Source organism: Candoia aspera, chromosome 4 (genome assembly GCF_035149785.1).
Source record: "Candoia aspera isolate rCanAsp1 chromosome 4, rCanAsp1.hap2, whole genome shotgun sequence".
Classification (NCBI taxonomy): Eukaryota; Metazoa; Chordata; class Lepidosauria; order Squamata; family Boidae; genus Candoia; species Candoia aspera.
Window position 1 is genome coordinate 67,860,067 of NC_086156.1, and position 20,102 is coordinate 67,880,168.

The 20,102-nt window shown below is 41.3% G+C and overlaps 1 protein-coding gene across 1 annotated transcript in view; it reads right to left on the reverse strand.

Annotated features, from left to right (window-relative positions):
* LOC134496312 (transmembrane protease serine 11C-like) overlaps positions 1 to 20,102 on the reverse strand; it is a 57,855-nt gene that overhangs the window by 26,628 nt on the left and 11,125 nt on the right. Inside the window, exons 3-4 of the mRNA XM_063302049.1 lie at positions 6,138 to 6,205; positions 948 to 1,111 (exon numbers count right to left, since the gene is read on the reverse strand). Coding sequence (XP_063158119.1) covers positions 948 to 1,111; positions 6,138 to 6,205 — 232 coding nt within the window. The remainder of the gene's footprint in view (positions 1 to 947; positions 1,112 to 6,137; positions 6,206 to 20,102) is intronic.

The following is a 20,102-nucleotide window of genomic DNA, read 5'->3' on the forward strand; positions in this document are numbered from 1 at the left end:
TTTGCTTTTCAACAGAATAGTTTTAGCTTAAAGGAGAGCTACATCACGATAAGAGCATGCATTGTGCCAAATCTCAATGAAATCCGTGCAGGGGTTTTCCACTGAATGATCTTTTAACCAAAGCAACCAACTGTTTGGACTGTTTCTGATAGTTCCTTTGAGGACACTACCTAATAAACTCACAAACATACACAGGTACACACACACACACACACACATTCATCAACAGAGTCAAAATGGGACTGAGGATAGTGAGATTACTGCTTTCAAAGACAAAAGACAGGAAAAATATAGACATGCATAATCTTTGTTTACAATTATTTGCACAGTTTCAAAGTGGACTTTAACAGAATATAGCAAATGAAATGCAGGAAGGATAAATGGATGAGGAAGGAAAATACACACACACACACTAAAATAGTATAGCTTACAAATCATTGTATTTAAACAAAAACACTGGAAGAAGTTGTAAAAAGTAGGGGAGAGAAAGAATGGGAAAGAATGGGAAGTTGGATAAACTAAGTGAGAATAGGAATGAGAACAATGTAACATTAAAAACAGTTTCTTATTTGCAAAAGAATAAATGTTTTATTCTTTTACCAAACAACCCCATGAAAAAAGATCCTGGGCAACAATAAGATGTGCCCCTGTAGACAACACAGATCTCCTCCCATGACATTAATTGAATAATTAATGTCATGAGGTTTTTCTTCAAATTCCATAAAATAAATTTTATTTATTTGTATGTATGCAAAACTGTGATCCTGTACATGGACAGAACCTTCCTAACTCTACAGTATCAGCTTTTTGATTTTATTCAGATACCCATTTTTAATGAAGCTGGCTGGTTTGAATAAAATACATATCCCATGTACAATGCAAACTATAAAGCAGAAAAGCTCAGTGAGATTCACCTTAGTCAATGTTAAAAGTTTCAAGGCACTTGCCTGAAAGGGAGGAAGAGGAGAGATCAATGTGCGCAGACCCAGGATACATCTGCAGCCTCTGCTGCAAAACTCTATTGACTGCCATGCGGAGTGGTATCTCATTTTCAGTACGGGAGAAAAGAAATATCAGCATAACTTGTGCCATCACTCCACCTGTGTCAGGACTGAAAGACAACCAAGCCATTAATCACAGGTGATGAGTGTGCATATGTGATTACCACTAGATTCTGTAATAGGTCAACTGGAAGGGGAAAAAAGGTGAAATGGAAGTATGATGGGTGGGGGGAGGAACACCATTCTAGACAGATGTGAGGGTAATCTGATTAAGCAAGTGTAGTTTTTAGGGGACCAATAAATACAATATTTTTTGTCTTTGACCTAGCAAGACTTTTTAACATTTTTATGACAGGATTCTTAATTTCATATTTAAATACGATAAATGGTTCTACGGGTTTTAATAGCAATAGTTGTTTGTTAACTTCTTAACTTTAGACAACTTGTTGGTATATTCATAAGGTCTAAATTTAAACATCTAATTTCTGAACACATAAAAAAACATAAAGATGCCCTCAAGCTGAGTTTGATTCCAGCTTATTACATGGACACAACCATGCAATTTTCTTGACAATAGTATGGAAGTGGTTTCTGTAGTCTCCTTCTGGGAAGTTTTCTGAATTCTCAGTTTAGCCTACAGTTCTTAATTCACATTATATATGAACATAAAAGAATTTTCAAGAAGCTGTACAAGTAAAGGAGCATATAAGAATATTTATAGTTCTGGACTCAGAAAAAAAATCCATGCCGTTTTCCATGGAGATACTGTATGGAGAAATATATGTATGTGAGTGTACGTTGTGCTTATCAATCTATCTCAGGTCTTAGGACAGTGTCTATTGGCACTTGACTTGTAGTGTAGAGGAAACCTTGTCATCAATCACAATAAAACAAAAACCTTACTTTCCAAAAGAAAATGCCACTCCTGGAAAATTTATTATATCCGCATTGATCAATCCACCATATTCAAATACCTGGGCATCTCTTTTCAAGTTTTGATCATTTTGGAACAAATAATTAAAGGCAATCTTCACTGGGCCCATCTCCACCTGGACCCTACCGGGCATTATCCAAACCGTGAAGGTAATAAACACCCGCTGAAAATCTATACAGCAAAGGTCATGAGCCTATTGGCTGATAACACTCAAAGCTGTAATTACTGCATACTGCTTCCTAAGAAAATCACTAATCTAAAATTTTAAGGGCCTTGCTGTCAGGGCCGCAACTGGGGTCTGTGTCACCCGGGGCAAACATGGATTCTGCGCCCATTTTGGCGCCCCACCAGCGGGGTGCCCGGGGCACATGCCCCGGTTGCCCCCCTCCCAGTTGTGGCCCTGCTTGCTGTAAGTTCTCTGCTGCATTCCGAACTCCTTACTAAAGCTGGAATCTGGTTTAATTTCCATAAAGGCTCATATGCAGCTCTGCCATATGAATGTTTGAGTTTGTTTAAATTTTCTGTGAGATCTCCCAGGCCTCCTTGACCTCAAAAGACAGCTTCACAGCATCATGAATAACAGATATTAATTGGGATCTACAATTTTGCAGCCTACCTGCCCAATATCTGACTTTGAGTGGGCTTCGAGAGCTGAAACAGCATTTCTTAGGTCAGGTTTCTTGGGAAGATCTTTCTCAAATGCTATGCACTTTGCTAACATTTCATCCCCCACTTACAAGACAGTTTTTACTTTAGCTAGATTGATGTCTTGCCATCTGCTTTGCTAGAAAGAGGAGTTAATAGTCTTCTTTTGTAAGAGTCTTTGCTCTTGCCCAGCAAAGCTGAATCCATAGTGCATATCCTTATTCAATATCCCTTTTATACGTAGGGGCAAGGATATAATAATGCCCTTATTCATAAATTTTCGTGAAAGTCCAGGAGGAGGTTGTTCTTTTCCCCTTACTTGACAGCTTGATTTCCAGAAGGTTTGCAAAAATCTGTTCAATCAACCTTGCTCTCCATTCTGAAATACTGTAATACTACCCAGCTGTTCAGATTTTTTTTTTCAGATTTTGTGCTGGTCTCTGTGACCTTTGACTGTAAAAAAAGATTAAATGTAATCTGTATCTGAGTCAGAAGTTAAACATCTACATAAACATCTACATAAATATGAACACCATGCAAATTCACACAAAGCAAAGAGGCATTGTTTTCCCCAGTGCTTCATGGTATGGTTCATTTTTCAGGACCTTCCTGAAATAGATAAATAAGGTTATTAAAAGCATTTGTTTTTGGCATTTTAATTCAGTCCCAATAAATTTATGTAATATGAACAATTTCTTCAAGAAGAGAAGAAACAGCTTCCTGAAGTAGTCCCAGGGTCACAACAGCTAGTGAGTCACTGCTGTGCACGACCCTTCAGCTATAATCAGGAAGAATAGATTTTGAGTTTGATGTTTAAGGGAACATTCTGTGTCTAACAAAAGCAGGAAAAGTATGGTTCTAGAGCAGGCTGTCTCCTCCGGCTAGGTACAGCTAGGCATGTTTTAAAACCCGATTGGCATATGCAAACAACTTTTTGAAAACCAGGTGACTGCGTATGACAATAAAGGAATATATAATACTTACGAATGGAAAGTAATAATGCAAATTACCATAAATTATCAACCTCAAAACCTTTTTCACTCTGATGCTGTACATTCTTAAATTACTTGAAGAATTGGACAGTTTGGTACATTAATTTGACAGATGAAAAACTAAAGCACCAATAGATTGCATTACTTAAGATCAAGCAGAAAAGAGAAAAAAGTTGAACCTGCATTCTCCTAGAGTTGAAATAACGAAGCAGTTTTTCCTTCCTTCTTTATCAAAAGGAACTCTTGAAATTACCTATTATTTTTAGTATCTTCATCTTCATCACCATTATCATCATCACCATCATATAAAGTAATGACAAATTGCTAGAGGAGAAATAACAATCTCTATCAATCTTTACTAGATCTGCTATATTGGTCTTTTTGATTTTGCTATTGTTGTCCAATGCAAAAGAAATGAAAACAAAAGCTGCATCCATGATCACTGCTGAGAGGTAACCTTTATACATTCCTGCATCAGCAAGCCCCAGAATAGTTCCCTGCCTTTTCCCAGTTGGCCTCTTTCCCTATCAAAAAACATTTGCAACATACTATCAGTGACAGCATAGCTGCACCATGCAAACTGTGAATCCATTTTTGCCAATGTCTGAATAGTTCGGAGATTTGATTGAATCAGCTTTCAACTGAATATCTGAACTAAAACTTTGTTTAGACTTTCTGTGTGGATTTTGAGCAAATGACTGAGAAAAAAAGCATTAATAATCCTTAACTTCCCCTAGTTCTTTTTTTAGACCAAAGTTGTCTTCTGAGCACATCCCCAGTGGGGTGGGGAGGAGCTCCTAGAAGGCAAAAGCAGTTTGGCATGGGAGAGGGATGGGAGAGGGCTGAAGAGAATAAGGGAGCCGAATTTCCTCGTAGTTTTTCCTACCTGTTTTCATTTAATCTGAAGAAAAAGAAATGCTTTAGAAATTATTTCAGAGAAGAAGAGTGAATTTCTCCTGCTTCTATTTAATTACTTGATGTCAAGGGCCATGCATGGATGCTCTTTTTCTTTGTAGAACCATCAGCTGCAGCCTCCTTGGCACCCTAAAATTCAATGAAATTCCATGGGGAAGCCCTTCTGGTTGGATTTTTTCTGTGACTGTTGCCACTAAGACTGGAGAAGTTTGAAGAAATCATCCACCCAGTTCCTCTTCCCACAAATTTGAAGGAGATTACAAAAAGACATTTGTTCCCAGCATTAATTAGAATGCTAATTAATCATCCTTATTCCAGATTAAAGTTAATACGTCTGGAGTTTTGTTTCCTAAGTATGACATGAAATTAACTTGTCAAGTATGGCTATAAAGGGCTTATCAAAGATGCTGCGTCAATGGCTCCCGGGCTCCCTCTTCGAAAAGAATGTCAGAAATCAAAGCATTTTCCTGTCTATGAATAGCAAATATGGCAGCTCCTGCAAAGAATACCACAGCTTATAAACAGTTCAGTTTTAAATACAGAGCTGTACATTTTAATATAACATAGATTCATGACCCATTAAATCTTTGATTCCTTAAACACGCATCATTAAATAATAATGGTTGCTTTGGATATGATACATTGGCAAAATAATGATTAACACATGAGTCTCTCTGAAAACCTTTGCAGAATTCTAACTACTTGGAGAGCAAGAGTAAATAATAATACACATTTATAGGCATACGTTTGTTACCAACATACTTTGCAATTTTCAATACTTGACTGTAAAGCTGTCAAAGAGCTGTCACTGCACTGCACTGCACACTTGGCAGCTTTAGGTATTTTTAGAGAGAGACTGCCAGAAAAGTAACTTCTTTAAATTTCTACATAAATATGTACAGTATCTTTTAGCACTATTTTATAAAGAACAAAGGTCACAATGATTTGTCTTGTAAAGTTTGAACTGAGAGCTGGTTTCATATATCATACTGGGAAAATTTTGTGAATTTATCTTTATAGATTATTGCAAACAGGTACATAATCCCTTCAGTTTGTGTAGTAATTCAAATGATGCTTTCTTTGAAGTATGTCCAAAGATCCCCTAATTTTAACTGCACCAAATGAGAACATGTTGGCCCTCCTAAGGCTGCTGCATCGGGGTCTACAAAAAGAATCTGCCACAAAGCAGTAGTATGGATACAGCACAGCAGTTCATCACATATTCTGAACATAGCTCACTATGTAGCTGAAGTTTAATAAAATGTTGCGGTTTATATTTTTATACTGTTACTTATGTTTACATGGTGTGTATTAATTATTTTTGTCAAGGTTATTCTTTATTTTATGATTATTTTGATGACAATTTTATTACTAGCTTCCCAGAGCCTTTGGAAAGGATGCCAAACAAAGTAAATAAATAAAGGTGGAATGATTCAGAGAGCTCATAAAAGTGACCAAACCATCTTGCAAAGCAAAGATGAAAAATTACATCACACATCAGGAAGAAAATTGTGGCAAGGCAGGTAGAAAATATGTACCTTGAATTAGCATAGCAAGCTACATATGCACACCATAAGTGCACATATTGTTTTATAGGAGTGAACTTGAAGGGAAGTTTTTGCCATGTCTCTGAATGATGGTTTTACATACCTTACTCTGACAAGCCGTGAGCCTCTATATTTACGTTTTAGAACAGAATTGTGAAATGTCTCATACATCTGTTGGAAGAAAAAAAGTGGTTTGAGCAAATACAGTAAAGCTTGGATTCAATCAAGGAATGTAAGTAAGAAAAAAATGGTCATTGGCTAGCGACACATATAATTGCTAAATACAGCAAAACAACAGCAAATATTAAAAGTAAAATAACAAACATGACTTTAGCTACTTTTCTTACAGTATTTCCTACAAATGGACTATTGTGCACTTGTGATAAAATGCTAAACATAACACAGGTGCACAGAACACAACTGCAAAGCACTGGAAACAGATACTGTATTTTGGAAGAATGGAACCTCAGCATGATAAACAAAGCACAAGGGGACAAAACTCTAATAAATGAAAAGCTCAGTAAAAGTCCTGGAGAAGCATGCATAGGGGTGCTATGTTTAGCATCCTTAAAATTAATGGAAATTAAGCAATAATTACATTCCCATTTGTTTCAATGGGCTAAAGTGTGACCTCAACCTTTTCCAGTCTTGAGAACAAAATATTACAGTTGATTCTTCTTATCATTGTGTATTAGTTTTTCATTCAAGATGTAATCACACAATGTAGCAATTCCCTTCTTTGAATGCTATCTCTCTTCTGCCAAACTACGCCTCTGTTGATTGGCATTATTTTTAAAAGCTGACCATAAATCCTGCATCTAATTTTGTGCTTTAGATAATAGTAAGATATTTAGAAAAAGTAAATAGTATTATAAACATTATCTTGATCAAGAAGACAAGAAAAAATTGTCCCCTCGAGGCATGTTAGAAAACTACGAATATTTGCTCAAATTTTGTTTGCAGATTGCAGCCTAATTTAAGCAGATGAAAATCACTACTTTATTCTTTCTGTGTCCCACTGTAAAATCCTAGAGTTCACTTTAGTACAGAAGAAGTGGATAGTGATAATGGGTGCTTCCCAGAATAATGCCATGTACGAAGAGACACTCTTTTGAAGCAGGTAAGAACTACTGCATCATACTCCATCTGCTCTTAATTTCACATGCTAACAAAATACTGGTTAGGATCATCCAACACACATTAGAACCCAATCTGGAAAAGGAGATGCCAGATGTTCAAGCTGGCTTTAGGAAAGACTGAAGAACCTGAGATATTGCTGATGCATGGTGGATAATTGAGAAAACCAAAGAATACCAAAAACAAGTCACGATGTGCTTCATTGATAATAGAAAGGCCTTTGATTGTGTCAATCACATCAAGCCGTGGAATGTGAAAAATGGGAATTCCAGAACATCTCTTTGTCCTCATGACAAAACATATATACATGTCAGGAAGCCACAGTATGGACAGAACATGGTAAAACAGATGGGTTGGCAAAGGAGTACAACAAGGCTATATACTTATTTATTCAACCTAGATGCTGAATATATATTAAAGGAAGCTGGACTGGAAGAAGATAAGCATGGTTTTAAAACTGGAGAAAGAAACATCAACAACCTGTGCTGTACTGATGACATTACCCTGAGAGCCAAAAATCCAAAGGATCTGCACATTGTAGTAATAAAAGTTAAGGAACAAAGTGAAAAATAAAATATAAAGAAGACCAAACTAATGACAACAGGTAGAACAACCAGACTTAGAATTGGCAATGAAGATACTGAAGTGGTGGGCAACTTCCACCTTTTAGGATCAACCATCAACAGTAAAGGAACAAACAGTCAAGAAATACACCGCAGACTACACTTGGTAAAGCAGCCATGAAGGCCTTGGAAAACATACTCAAATGCTGTGATGTCTCTATACCTACAAAGGTTTTGGTATTCCCTGTGACACTAGTCGGACATTGAAGAAGCAGGATAGGAAGAATATTGATGCTTTTGAACTTTGGTGTTGGAAAAGACTCCTGAGAATACCATGGATAGCCAAGAAAATAAACAAATGGGTCATCAAACAAATCAACCCAGAGTTCTCACTAGGGGAACATTGACCAGGCTCAAATTATCCTACTTTGGATGTATTATGCGAAGACCTAGCTCTCTGGAAAAGGCTTTAGTGCTGGGAAAAGTGGAAGGAAACAGAAGAGGTCAACCAGCAGCAAGGTGGTGATAAGTACACCATTGGAAGACCTGAAAGACCTGGTTAGGGATAGATTGTCATGGAGAAAATCTACGTGGTCGCTAGGAGTGAAAAATAACTTGATGGCACATAATCAGTCAGTCAATCAATCAATCAATCAAAGTTAGGCTTAGAAAACCTGAAAGAATAGTCACCCTTGTTCTAAATTAGGCAGGATGGAACTAATGCAAGAGGATTCACTATTGGGATTAAGCTCACTGTGAAATTAGAATTCACCTCCTCTCTTTTCAGTTGAAACACCCTCCTCCTCATCCAGAAAGAATGTAATAAGTATCTTAACAATCCAAAGAGGAAGAAAGGCAAGGAAAGAAGTACAAAAGGAGAAGGAAAAAGTAAATGATCCCTGCAGAAGTGTCCCCATCACTCATATCATTCATCAGAGAAAGAAGAGAGAACTCATCCAACACCATTCTTGTGGCCTACCTTCATGCCTTGAAAAAGTGAAGGAACTAACAAGCAAAAAACAGAACTGTATGGTCATGCCATGGGACTGCAATGCAAGAGGGGTTTGCAGAAGGTTACAGAACTCATAGTCCCCTTAGATCTGTACAGCTAAATAACTATGTCCAACGTACTGAAAACTTGACACAAATGAATCAGTGTGTTAAAGGGCATTACATACACAAAAGAAACAGTGTGCTACTGTGATTAACAGTCACACTCAAGAACAATTTGTTGGCTTTCTCACACAAACTGTTTGCAGGCTATTATGCACACTAGCTCCAAAGCAGAACTGACCATAGCCACAGATACAAGCCTAATGGAGTAATAGCACAGAGACTGCAGAGAGGAGAGATGCTCATCTTCAGTAGTTGCCTTCATTACCACTTGTAGATACATGTATACATTTCTAGCCTCACAATTTCCCTTTTCCCAATGGCTGAGGCTACCCCAACATTGGGAAGAGTGGTCTTATGCTAAACAATATCCCCCATAACAGTGGCCCTTGGCTCCCTGATTGAGCACTTTCTGCATGCCAGAAGTTCCTTTCAAAAAATAATAATAGTTACAACGATTTCTCTGTCACCTTATGGGAAGGGCTGGCTCTAGGTTAAGGCCGAGTAGGCACTGCCCTAGGGGGTGAAATTTTACAGGGTGCCAAAATTGAAAAGACTTCTGAAAAGACAATTAAAAAGCGAAAAGCAGTAACGGCACACTCCATGAGCCAGCCCACCCACTCAAGGGTTAGATATAATTTCTCAGAATTGTTGCCATATGACAACCATGGGTGCTGATGTAATTAAAATTGCTTACTGTCTAAATAGGGTGAAAATGTCTGAGAAAAGAAAAAAAATGTCCAGGACTGAAAATCGTAAATGTGAATGTTATGAGCACTGATGGTGAGCAGGAGGGAGCCCCTATCCAGGGGGGGAAACGCATGCATAGTAGAGAGAATTTGAGCTGTCATTCAAAGAGACTCAGAACAGACCCGCCTTGACTTTTGGGGTTTATCTGTATGGGTTTTCTCATGCTTCTTCAGTTTGTTAGGATTTTCTGTCTACTGTAGCATTAATAAAACACTAGAGACCTATTCCTTGTCTCAGCATGGTTCCTGCTTGTCAGAACATCAATCCTAATAAACTCCTACTCCCATTGAAAGAGGGAGGAAAGAAAAGAAAATTTTGGGGGGGGAGAAATGTCTTCGGAAAACTAGGATATTCGGCAAGCCATTCAACAACTGGCAGCAGCCTTGCAACAACACCAGCAACAAGTAGATCTCCAGGTCAACACATTACAAGCAGCTATGCTACAGCAGTTACAACAACCAGCTCCGATCATCCCACAACCAGTGCCAGCAGCAGCAGCTCTGCCAGTAGTCTTGAGATCCCAGGGCAGTTTATTAGAAAAGTTGGGAGGAGAAGCAGGACAGTTGAGAACATTTGTTACACAGTGCACAATGTTTTTCGACAGCAGACCGGCAGAGTTCCCAACAGATCGAACCAGAGTCACTTTTATTTTAACTCTGCTAAAGGGTGTGCAGGTTAAACCGTTGAGCTGCTAAGCTTGCTGATCGGAAGGTCAGCGGTTCAAATCCGCGTGACGGGGTGAGCTCCCATTGCTAGTCCCAGCTCCTGCCAACCTAGAAGTTTGAAAACATGCAAATGTGAGTAGATTAATAGGTACCGCTTTGGCAGGCAGGTAATGGCATTCCATTTAGTCATGCCGGCCACATGACCACGAAAGTGTCTACGGACAAACGCCGGCTCTTCGGCTTTGAAACGGAGATGAGCACCGCCCCCTAGAGTCGGACATGACTGGACTTAATGTCAAGGGAAACCTTTAGCTTTACCTTTAAAGGGTCCAGCAGCCAAATGGGCTATTCCCATGGTAGAGAACGATGACCCAATTCTTGATAAGTACCAGAATTTTCTGGCAGGGTTCCGAGCACACTTTGACCGGATCAGAGAGGTCACTGCCAGCTGGGAAATTCAGAAGCTCAAGCAAGGCAACAAGAGGGTAGGAATTTACATTGCTGATTTCAAGCTGTTAGCAGGAGATCTGGACTGGAATGAGAGTGCTTTGAAAGACCAATTCAAACAGGGGCTGGATGAGGAAATAAAAAATGAATTGGTGCTCCAGGGAACACCAGCTACTTTAGAAGGTTTATATCAGCTGTCTGTGGTCATAGACACCAGGCTAGAAGAGCTCAGACAGATGCAGCCGGGGAGAGGCAGGGACTTCAGAGCACTTCCAGGATTTCCAGCTCTCTCTGCAGCATCTCTCTACTCAGGACCAGAGGAGCCAATGCAGATTGGGGCAAGCAGGAGGCTTACTTCCGAGGCTGAGAGACAGAGAAGGAGAGAGAGAGCCCTCTATTTCTACTGCGGAGCCCCGGGGCATATGGTGAGAGCTTGCCCAGTGAGAAGCCAAGCAAATTCTGTACGAGCCCCAGGGCAAGCAGCAGAACCAAGAGCCACCTCCGCCTCTACTTCCAACCAGGGAAACTCCATCGGTCTCCCTCCACAGAGCTCAGCAGGGAGACCATCAATCAGTTAAGAAGGGCTCATTCCGAGGATTCCAGGCAATCCTTTTACTACTTACCAGTCATAATGCACGTAAACCCAGAGCACCACATCAAGTTAGAGGCTCTTGTGGATTCCGGAGCTTCCACCAATTTTATTGATGTACAGACAGTACAAGACCTGAACATCCCGACCATGGAATTGCTACGTGAATTAGAAAGAGCCTTGGAGTTACTTATATTGTTAGTATTCTGTATTCTCTCAAGATCCCAAGCAAGATATAATCTTTGCAACTGTTTGGCAGATGCCTTGTCTCGATCCATTCAGGCAACCCCCGCTACTCACCAGGAGGTCCAGGCTACTATATTACAACCTCAAAACTTTGATGAGTCTATGAGGGGGAACCAGACAGGGATTTTAGCAGCAGGCAGACAAGCAGAGGACCTCTTTGCAAGGGTCAAAGCTCAGCAGCAACAGGACCCGTATGCCAGGGCCAGGATGGATGACCTCCAGAGGGGTCTACAAGTCACCGCATCCCCATTTAATGTGGAAGCAGGAATCCTCTGGCATAGTGGGCAATTATACATTCCCCCCTCATTGAGGGAAGAAGTACTGAGACTTTGCCATGACCATTAAACGGCCGGGCACGGAGGTGTTTTCAAAACTCTCCATAGAGCTCTGAGAGACTACTGGTGGCCTAAGATGGCTGCAGACATAAAGGGTTACGTAGCTTCTTGTCATACCTGTAGACGAGCCAAGCCTCTTCCAGTGAAGCCTGCAGGACTCTTGCAACCCCTCCTCACCCCCAGTGGGCCTTGGAATACAGTTTCCATGGATTTCATCACTGATTTACCCCTGGTCCAGGGACTGACTTCCATACTAGTGGTGGTGGACCTCTTCACTAAAATGGCGTATTTTATTCCTTGCAAGGGCCTCCCATCTGCACAAGCCACAGCGCAGTTGTTTATGGACCATGTTTTTCAGTATAGAGGCATGATAAATCACTTGGTGAGTAACAGAGGCCCTCAGTTCATTTCCAGGTTCTGGAGGGCCCTTTTCCAGTCATTAGGGGTCCAGATTCACCTATCATCATCGCATCATCCAGCTAGTAACGGGCAAGCTGAGAAAATTAACCAATGGTTACAGCAGTATCTCAGGTGTTACACCACTTATCAGCAAGACAATTGGCCAGCCCTGCTACCCATGGCAGAATTTACATATAATAATTCTGTACAGTCCTCTACCAAGATGTCCCCTTTCCAGGTACTCTACGGGGTTAACCCTCGGGTGTTGCCCACCTCCTCCCAGCAGGGAACTGTTCCAGCAGCGGCTGATTTTCTTAAAGAGCAACAAGCTGCACAGGAGTTGTTAAAGGAGCAGCTGAACAGGGCAAAAAGTGCTTACAAGAGAGCTGCAGATGCTCACAGACAAGAGGGGCCAGCGATTGCGGTAGGAGACAAAGTGTGGGTCTCTACCAAGTTTTTGACCTCTACCAGGCCTTCCAAGAAGTTGGACTCTAAGTTTGTGGGCCCTTTCACTGTGATGCAGCAGATAAATCCAGTGGCTTATCATTTACAGCTGCCAGCATCCATGAAAGTCCATCCTGTGTTTCACAGATCATTGCTAGCCAAAGACCCTCCCCCAAGTGCCTTATGATCGCAAATGCCCCCACCCACCTCCAGTAATTGTGGGTGGGGAGGAGGAATACGAAGTCAAGGAAATTCTGGACTCTAGGAAGAGGGGAAGGGGCATCCAATATTTCATACACTGGTAAGGGTACCCTGAGGAAGAGTGCACATGGGAAAATGCCAGAGATGTGCACGCACCAGTGCTGGCTCAATGATTCCATCAGCTTTTCCCTCACAAACCCAAGCCTCGCACTCTCCCAGAGATTCCTCACTTGGCTGAGCAAGCAGAGGAATCCCAAGCAGAGAAGTTCGTAAGTTGGCAACCTCCACTCCTGCCAGAGGCTCTGAGGCCAGAGAGAGAGGAGGAGGGGGAGCCACAGCCCTCCACCTCGGGCTTGCATTTCCCAAGGGGAAGGGGGGAAGAATCTTCTAATTTTCTAGCTATTTTCCAGAAGTAGCCACCTGAGCCAGAAGCATTATCAGAACTGGAGAGCAGCAGTGATTTGTCCTTGGAGGAGTTTTCCTTTGAAGAATTTCCATCGTTGCCCAGTTCCCATGGGAGCTTGGTGTGGGAGATGGACCCTCATGAGACTTTGGAGGGAGGAGGGAACTCTGGAGAGGAGGGGGCTGAAATGGAATGTGAATCTGGAGGGGAGGGTGATGTCATGAGCACAGATGGTAAGCAGGAGGGGGGCCCTATCCAGGGGGGAAAATGCATGTGTAGTAGAGAGAATTTGAGCTGTCATTCAAAGAGACACAGAACAGACCCACCTTGACTTTTGGGGTTTATCTGTATGGGTTTTCTCACGCTTCTTCAGTTTGTTAGGATTTTTTGTCTAATGTAGCAGTAGTAAAACACTAGAGACCTATTCCTCGTCTCGGCGTGGTTCCTGCTTGTCAGGACAGTAAAGCTCAAAAACTCAAAGACAAAAAGGAACAAGAGGGCGCCTTTTTGAAATTCCTGACAGAATCGGAAAATGAGCCAAACCATAGGGGGCACCAGACTGTGACTTTACCTAGGGCAGTGATGGTGAACCTTTCCAAAAATTCGGAAAATGCCTAACTTGACTGCTGGCGTGTCACCCCCACCCCAAACAAAAAAGAAACAATTAGTTACATATTCATTTATTTTTTAAAAAATTATTGTTATTACCCCTTTATGCAAAGCTGTTTCCTGCAGAAGCCACTTGCAAATTGTGCAAAGGGGCACGAAGGGGAGCCTTTGAGTGACAGGGCATGCTTTTGCAAATTGCAAGCAGCTTCTGTGGGAACCAGCTTATGCAAGAGGGAGCAAGAAGACGGCAAGGTGAGCTGGGGTGGCGGAAGGCAGGGCAGCAGGGTCTTGGAGGTGGCAAGGGCCACTGCAGCTGGGACTGGGCTGGGGCAGCTGGGGCTTCCCAGGGCACAGCGAGCAGCCCCAGAGCCATGCAATTCTGGGGCTGCTTGCTGCCCCACAAGGCAGGGTACAGGGTGGCCAAAAGGGCAGAGTTGGGGGGAGATAGGCGGTTGGGGGCAGTTGCAGTGCCTTTTGTTTGTTCAGTTTCTTTGGTAACTCAAGCAGGGAGAATATCTGTTATCGGGTGTTGGTGAAGGCTGGTGTGTCACCCAAAACTTTGTGTCATGTCACCTTTGACACATGTGTCATAGGTTCGCCATCACTGGCCTAGGGCACCAAAACGTCTACAGCCATTCCTGCTTATGTGTGGTATAAATTCAGGGCACTGAACAAGAGTAGTACAAGAAAAGTGTCCAACAAAGTACTCATGCTAAAAAACCAAAAGTAAAATATTGTACAGCTGAGGATGAGAATAGAATAAGAATAATATCAGCAAAAGGGACTGTGCCATCTTTGGTACTGGATGGGGTTGCATTGCCCCAAACAGACCTGGTCTGTAACTTGGGCATCCTCCTAGATTCCCAATTCCTGCTCAAAGAGCAGGTGGCAGTCGTGGCTAGGAGGGCTTTTGCACAGCTTCGTGTTGTGTGCCAGTTGCGCCCATTCCTGGACCGGGAGGCTCTGCTCACAGTCGCTCATGTCCTGGTCACCTCCCAAATTGACTACTGTAATGTAGTCTACATGGGGGCTGTCCTTGAAGAGTATCCAGAAGCTTCAGCTGGTGCGAAATGCATTGGGGCAGGCAGTTATGTGTGCCCCAGAACAGAATGAGGAATGCATCTTTACTTTGTCTCTAGCCTGCTGATAGTAAGTAAGATAATGTGGGATATATTCATATATTTTAATTACTTTCTTAAGGCTTCAAATTGTCTTTAAAAATTTTCTGAATGAATATTTAAAAAGACATTGTAAAGACCCAATTTTCCCCCACAGTTTTCTGTTCAAACAGCCACTTCCACATATGTATGTCAGAGTCCAGGGACACACATCTTTGTCAAGAAATTTAGTACATTTGTTTTACAGCCGAATATCAAATCTCTTATTTGCCCGAACAGTCTGGTTATGCTAAGAGAAACATGCATGTGGATAGGCCATCCACCCATGGCAAATGCAATAAACCCCAAAGGAAATATCCCACTCACCCACACACACAAATCCAAGCAAACACGATGCATACACACATATGCAGGCACATTGAACAAAACTTATTTACCTAAAAATAATAATACTGCACACTATTTTTTTTAATGTAGCTCCCCACTACTTCCTGTAGCCTCCTAGCGGACTGCCCCACTCCCATAGCTCATTTAAAAAAAAACTTTTTTTCGTGGTATCTGGCATTTTTCTAAAAGCACAGAGCTGCAGCTACCTTGTCCAAGAACAATGAGGGCCCACGTGAGGTCACAGACACTCTTGGGATGGCACTGGAGGCAGGTGTTTGCTTTTTTTAGTATGAATGACTTCAAATTCATTGTAGATTTGTTTAAAACCATCTAAACATAAGCAGTAGGGGAACAGTATTTGGTGGGCGCCAAAGAAGGTGCCCACAGGGACAAATGGGTCCACAAGTTGCAGACATTCCATTAATAAAGATTTCATCAGATGGCTATAAGAAAATCATTAATCCTTGTTGAGTAACATTGTAGATTTTTAATATATCACTAACCTCAAGAACGAGGTTTCATATTTTAAATGTTCTAAATTTGTACGCTTAAGTGTCTCAATACTGCAGCTGTCACTTTTTCCCCCTAAAAATCAAGATGTCTTTAGCAAGCAGAATATGAGTCAACATCATAAAAATGGTAGAATGTACTATGTACTGAACAAGAAACAGGATGATTGTGTTTTACTGCCTTTACCAACCTAATGCCTGCTAAATGTGTCAGCTCTTTAATCCTGAAACTCCCAGCGAGCATTTGTGTGTGGTGGTTAGGAACACTCCCAGCTTATCTGGAGAGCAGCACGTTAGGGAAAGCATTCCAAGTCCAGATTTTCACAAAGCCCCACTTCCTTTCCATCACCGAAAACATGAGCGCCTGTCAGATGCTGCTTTTGAGAAGCCATTTGGAATGACATATTTCCACTGACTCCAGCTGTTTAGAAGCTTCACAACTATCTACATGAAACATTACCACTATCATAACTGATGTTGTGAAATTTAGGTTTGCTAACTAAATTTTAAGAAAGGTTAGTCAGATAATGTTGCATTGTACAGCGAGCAGGATTGCCACACTTGATTGTGGTGGGTCAAGTCTAAAATCTATTGCTTTGGTATAGGCAGATTTTGATCTAGCAGAGTCCCTCTTTTGGGGGAGATGGGCGGTAGCAAAATTTGAATAATAAATAAATAAATAACCCAAAGCAATTAAATTATTCAGATTCCTATCTGATGGAAATTGCTAATATTGTCTGTCCAAGAAGCTGTTAATTAGCCATTTAGTAAGAGAGGGGAGACCTTCTTTAGGAAGAAGCATATTTAATGCCCCCTCACCATTTTTTAAAAATATGATTACATCTGTTATGACTGAAAAGGTTAACTGAAACTGGAATATGGAAAGCTTGTACTTAGTGTCTTGAAAGACATGGAGGATCAGGCTATCAAAAGCTACTATTTTAGATGACGATGCACTGCTGGAAAATTACTGTGGGTAATTCCTAGTTTAGTTTCCACCCAACACACCCCCTATAGCCAGATCACAGCAAACATACACAGGTCAGCCAGCAACAGAAGTAATAGCTTTATATTTATTCATTAAACATCAGCAAGCATCAAAGTCATTTAAAAGTGGACAAAAAGCAAAGAGAGAAAGGCATACATTACAGGCAACAATTTACATTATCTATATATCAAAAGACACAGAACTTTCCTGGGCCCCTGGAAACAATACTGTAGGTAATTACCATGGACAGTCCCAAAGGTTATTTCATTTTATTATTGGTTATTTCAGCCTTAATTCTTTTTATCTACAGAATAGAGATAATAGGACTCTGGGTGACTCTTTATTCTGCACCATAAAAAATGATTTGGGGGATGGGATTGTACTTTCTCCTTGGCCCATTGCCAATATGGGCCACTCACCACTTCCTGAAGGCAGAACAGATGAGGGAACAAACCCTCAAAAGAACAGGCAAGCCCTAGCAGGCCAGTCCACCCGGGAGTCAGCCAGTGAGGTTGATCATCCCTGCCTAGATGGAAAAGGCAAGAAGCAGGGGAACAACCAATCAGGCCACAGACCAGAGTGAGCACAGCCCAGCATCTTTGCCAACCCACTGCCAAATGGACTGGAATTTCTGAAGTTGACTTAAGAAACAACTGGAAGCCACTCAGGAGACAAGCAGCCTAAGCTGTGGTATGGAATTGCCCCAAGCCTCACTCATGGATACATAATTATTCTAGCAATTATATTTTTTCTTAAGCATGTACTTTTGCATACCCAAGCTGACGAAAGCATTTCATGCCCTGTCAGTTTTAATTATCTTTGTTTATTCCTTTTGAAATCCCAACATATCCTCTTGTGAACCATATGACAAGAACTACAACTTTATCCAAAAGAGTGGCTGAAATAATTTACATGTAAAAAAGCGCCAGCCTTTTAATATGCTACTAATAGTTGACACATCATAGTGCCAGTATTCTTACCAGTATATCACAATTTCCTAATAAAATGCAGCTCATAGCATAATATATTACTTTTCAGAAGCCAGTACTTTCATTTGGACCTAGATCTGACCTTCTGTTGTGTACTTTGAATATTCTTCTGTAATTAATTTTCTATTTCTTTATTTCATAAGAAAAACATTATTTATGCTATACATGATTTAGTGATACCAGCATATTTCTTTACTAAACGAATCTTCCATTCAAGGGTGACACAACTCCATTTCTTTCCTTTTGAATGCACAGAATTAAATACACAAGCATGTTGCATTTTTTTTTCAGGGTCTGTTTAGTCTTGCTCAGAATACCACCACTGAAATCAGTTCCACCTGTGTCTGGGATGGCAAGGAAGAAAAAGCAGAAATAGCCAGAGAGGCTGGTTTTAAGCAATAGGTTACACTAGAATTATTGTTCATTGTTATAATTGCTCAAATTAAAGTGAGTCTCAGGGAAGTGAGTTTTGGGCTCATTTACATATGGGGGATCTTTGGGGGGCAGTGCACTTTTGTAACGTGGGCTTCCTCTCCACTCATGCCATAATCTTACCCCATACTTACAGTATCAGGACTCATGAAAGAAACCAATATCTGCTCTGAAGGGTTTCTATTATGGCCCAAAATAGCTCCATGCTTGCTATTTTTGCTTATAATAACATACAATATGTGTCCACTGAAACTTGCTGACAGCGGCTGGCAGGGAGGGAAGGATAAAATGCCAGTGGGAAGCAGTGCTTTATTCTCACTGTCCCTGGAATCAAGTGTTCCTCTTACGGTGTTCAGCCCTCCAACGTCTTACTTATGTACACACACACACACGCAAATGCCCAGACTGGTAGTTTTAAGAAAGCATATCACATAGGCACAACTCTTGTTCCCTCAAATGATAAGCCCAAACACACAACTTTGGCTTTAGAAAAGAGCTGGGATCAGGAACTCACCACTCAGAGGCTGCCTGTTTGCTCTACAGCAGTATGACTTTTCATTGGTGCCAATGGAGCATTGCCTCCTAAAGAAACACAAGCTTCAGCAGCACGCTCTTTCTCTTCTAATAGTTCTCTACCTTGTCCAGCCCCAACTGATTCCATTTTTTTTTATCTGCATGTTCAATTGACATTACCTGCTTTGATTCTTACATAAGCAGTACCCTAATCAGAAATATAGAGAGCCAGTTTGGTGTAGTGGTTGAGGCACCAGACTAGAAACCAGGAGTCTGTGAGTTCTAGTCCTGCCTTAGGCACAAAGCCAGCCGGGTGACCTTGGGCCAGTCACCTTCTCTCAGCCCCTAGGAGGGAGGCAATGGCAAACCACTTCTGAAAAACCTTGCCAAGAAACCTGCAGGCAGTCTCTGGGAATCAGACATGATTGAATGGATTAAAAAAAAATCAGAAATATAAAGTGTTAATTTTATGAAGTGTGTGGAGCTGAAAAATAAGAATATTTTTCAGCTCCACTTTAGAAGCATATTTCCTAGATTTTTCAGTAAGTTACTGGGAGCTCTATTGGCATACCTGGCTTATCCTCCTCCTGGCAAGAATCCTGACATTCCTGTACCTCTTTTGCACGATAAGGAAACCAGATAATTACTTTTGTTCCATGTTCCGGTACTCGCTGGGGAAGTCTGACTAGTGGAAGTTTCTGTTCTGCTTCTCCTCTCCAGTGGCATTCCAAGGACTGCTTTATGGGTCAAAGCCCATGTTTCCGCCTTGGGCCAACCAAAACTGTGGCCAACACATTTTTTCCCAAGGAACAGAGCAAGACTGACATCCCAGATGGCCGGGAAGGAAATACATTCCATTTCTGACTGTGACAAACTAGGAAGCAATCATTATACCCCCACACAGCAGCAGTTGTGCCTGCAAAACTGGGCAAAGATTATGCCTAAAATAGTATTCATTAATGAAATGCTGATTGCTCCCTGACAAATAGGGATAGATTTGCAGTCCAAGAAGCATGGGGGGTGGCTCCTTCAAAGATCAACTTAAGGCACTCCACATGAGAATTCTGCACCAGTTTGAAAGCAGCTCCAGACCTCCGAGATCTTACAACATGGGTAGAGTTTAAGAGTTGAGTTACTTTGCTGCTGGCTCAGCTGTGGGTTGTTTCTTTAAGTGCTTTGAAAAGTTGTGCTTTTGAGCTGTCCAGTTTTCCCACTGGCAGGAATTCTTGCT